Source organism: Crocuta crocuta, unplaced genomic scaffold, assembly GCF_008692635.1.
Source record: "Crocuta crocuta isolate KB4526 unplaced genomic scaffold, BGI_CrCroc_1.0 scaffold369, whole genome shotgun sequence".
Lineage (NCBI taxonomy): Eukaryota > Metazoa > Chordata > Mammalia > Carnivora > Hyaenidae > Crocuta > Crocuta crocuta.
The window spans coordinates 1,691,948-1,693,497 of record NW_027529441.1 but is presented as its reverse complement, the minus strand read 5'-3'; the positions used below and the strand labels follow the sequence as shown (position 1 = coordinate 1,693,497).

At 41.0% G+C, this 1,550-nt stretch overlaps 1 protein-coding gene across 1 annotated transcript; it reads right to left on the bottom strand.

Annotated features, from left to right (window-relative positions):
* Positions 1 to 747: 747 nt before the first annotated feature.
* KRTAP25-1 (keratin associated protein 25-1) lies at positions 748 to 1,056 on the bottom strand. Its single transcript, XM_077760195.1, has one exon. It carries the CDS (start codon positions 1,054 to 1,056, stop codon positions 748 to 750), a length of 309 nt encoding a protein of 102 aa, XP_077616321.1.
* Positions 1,057 to 1,550: the final 494 nt, after the last annotated feature.

Sequence of the window (1,550 nt, the reverse complement as noted above, 5' to 3'; positions counted from 1 at the left end):
GAGAAAATAAAGTGCTCTCCATTGTTCTGAATTAAGATTTATGAAATACTTTGGTGGTAAATCCCAGAAGGTAAAGTGAACACTGTAACTTGCTCTGTCCATGATGTATTAAAGGACATATATAGAGCTGGTGGGTGATTCACTATCTTACCCCTGTCTCTACTGTTGATATTTACTATAGTGAAGGAGGCTCACTCCTAGATCCCAGAATGAGAATGATTTTGGATATGGAACAGTGAATGTGTTGATGAGTGATAAATAAACCACTGCAATTTTAAGCTTCTGGAAGTTTGAAATCCTTAGTTACTGTGATAAAACAGTCTGTCCTGACTAAAGAACCTTCATGACCTCAAAAGGATCTATCTTCCTGGCTTTTTTCAGGCACTCTTTTTTTTTCTTTAAATATATTTGGTTTAGTGAAACTAAAGGGCTTTAAATTCATCAAGGATAATAAAGAATTTAAAAATACTGTTTCCTGAATTATTTCAAGCATGTTTATTTAGAGATAGCCATGAAATCTTTTTTTTTACATAAGAACTCGTTAATGAATAGAAATCAAGAAGCCTGGTAACAAGAATGTTCTAGTGAATAAACTATTAAAATCACTTAGAATTTGATCAAATAGGAGTATGGGTTAAAACAGTAACTGAACTAAAAGCACAAAGAGCCATCAGTCTAAAAACAATCTATCAACCTAAAAATGATATGTCTTTGCAAAGCTCTCTAGCAAGATGCTAGAATGACAATTCAGCATGATCTTCTAATAAATGGAGATTGTGAAGTCCGAAAGGAAGAACAAGCTGGTTGGAAACTGTTCTGTATGTAGTGAACAGGTTGAAATCTCTTAGACACGTGGTCCAGGGGTCTGAAGCTGCTGGACACATAACCAAAAGGTTGACAGCCATGGGAGAGACATCTCACAGGGTGGCAGGGGCTGGACACAAAATTCAGTGGTCGATACCCACAGAGGATGAAGTTCTGTGGCTGATAGCCATAGGAGAGGTGGTTCTGGGGTCGGGGATGACTAGACAAACAGTTCTGAGGTCTATTACGCATTGACGGTTGACAGAAACTGGAGAGCTAAGAGCCGATGGGAAACAAACCAGTTCTTCTGCAGGGCCTGGAGGCACAGTGCATAGTGGAGGGGTAGCTGTCTGTGGGCACACAGCTGGATGGCAGGTAGCTGGAAGGTTGACCGCATGTCTCTGAGAAGTTGTCCAGAAGCCACTTTCTGTTTTGGCTGGGCAAGCAGAGAGTGGCACCGCAGTTCATGCCAGCAGTGTAGACAGTAGTGGATGAGGGAACAGGAACATAACAGTGACTCCCAGGAGAGGGGAAACCACAGTTTCCAGAAAAGCAAATGTTGGAGAGCATGGTAAATCTGAAGTACAGATTTCAGATAAGCAGCGAAGAGCACCTTGTCTAAGTCGGTTTGCTTATATACCTTAGTGGTACATGCCCAGACTCTCTCCTACCCATATTTTAGATCAGTTAGCATCATAACAACTCATTACTTCATTGTTGTGCTGCCTGTGAAGATGACTGCCCAC

Bases quoted from the DNA above. Each gene is read 5' to 3' on its own strand.
- KRTAP25-1 (XM_077760195.1), bottom strand. From the start codon at position 1,056: ATGCGTAATAGACCTCAGAACTGTTTGTCTAGTCATCCCCGACCCCAG.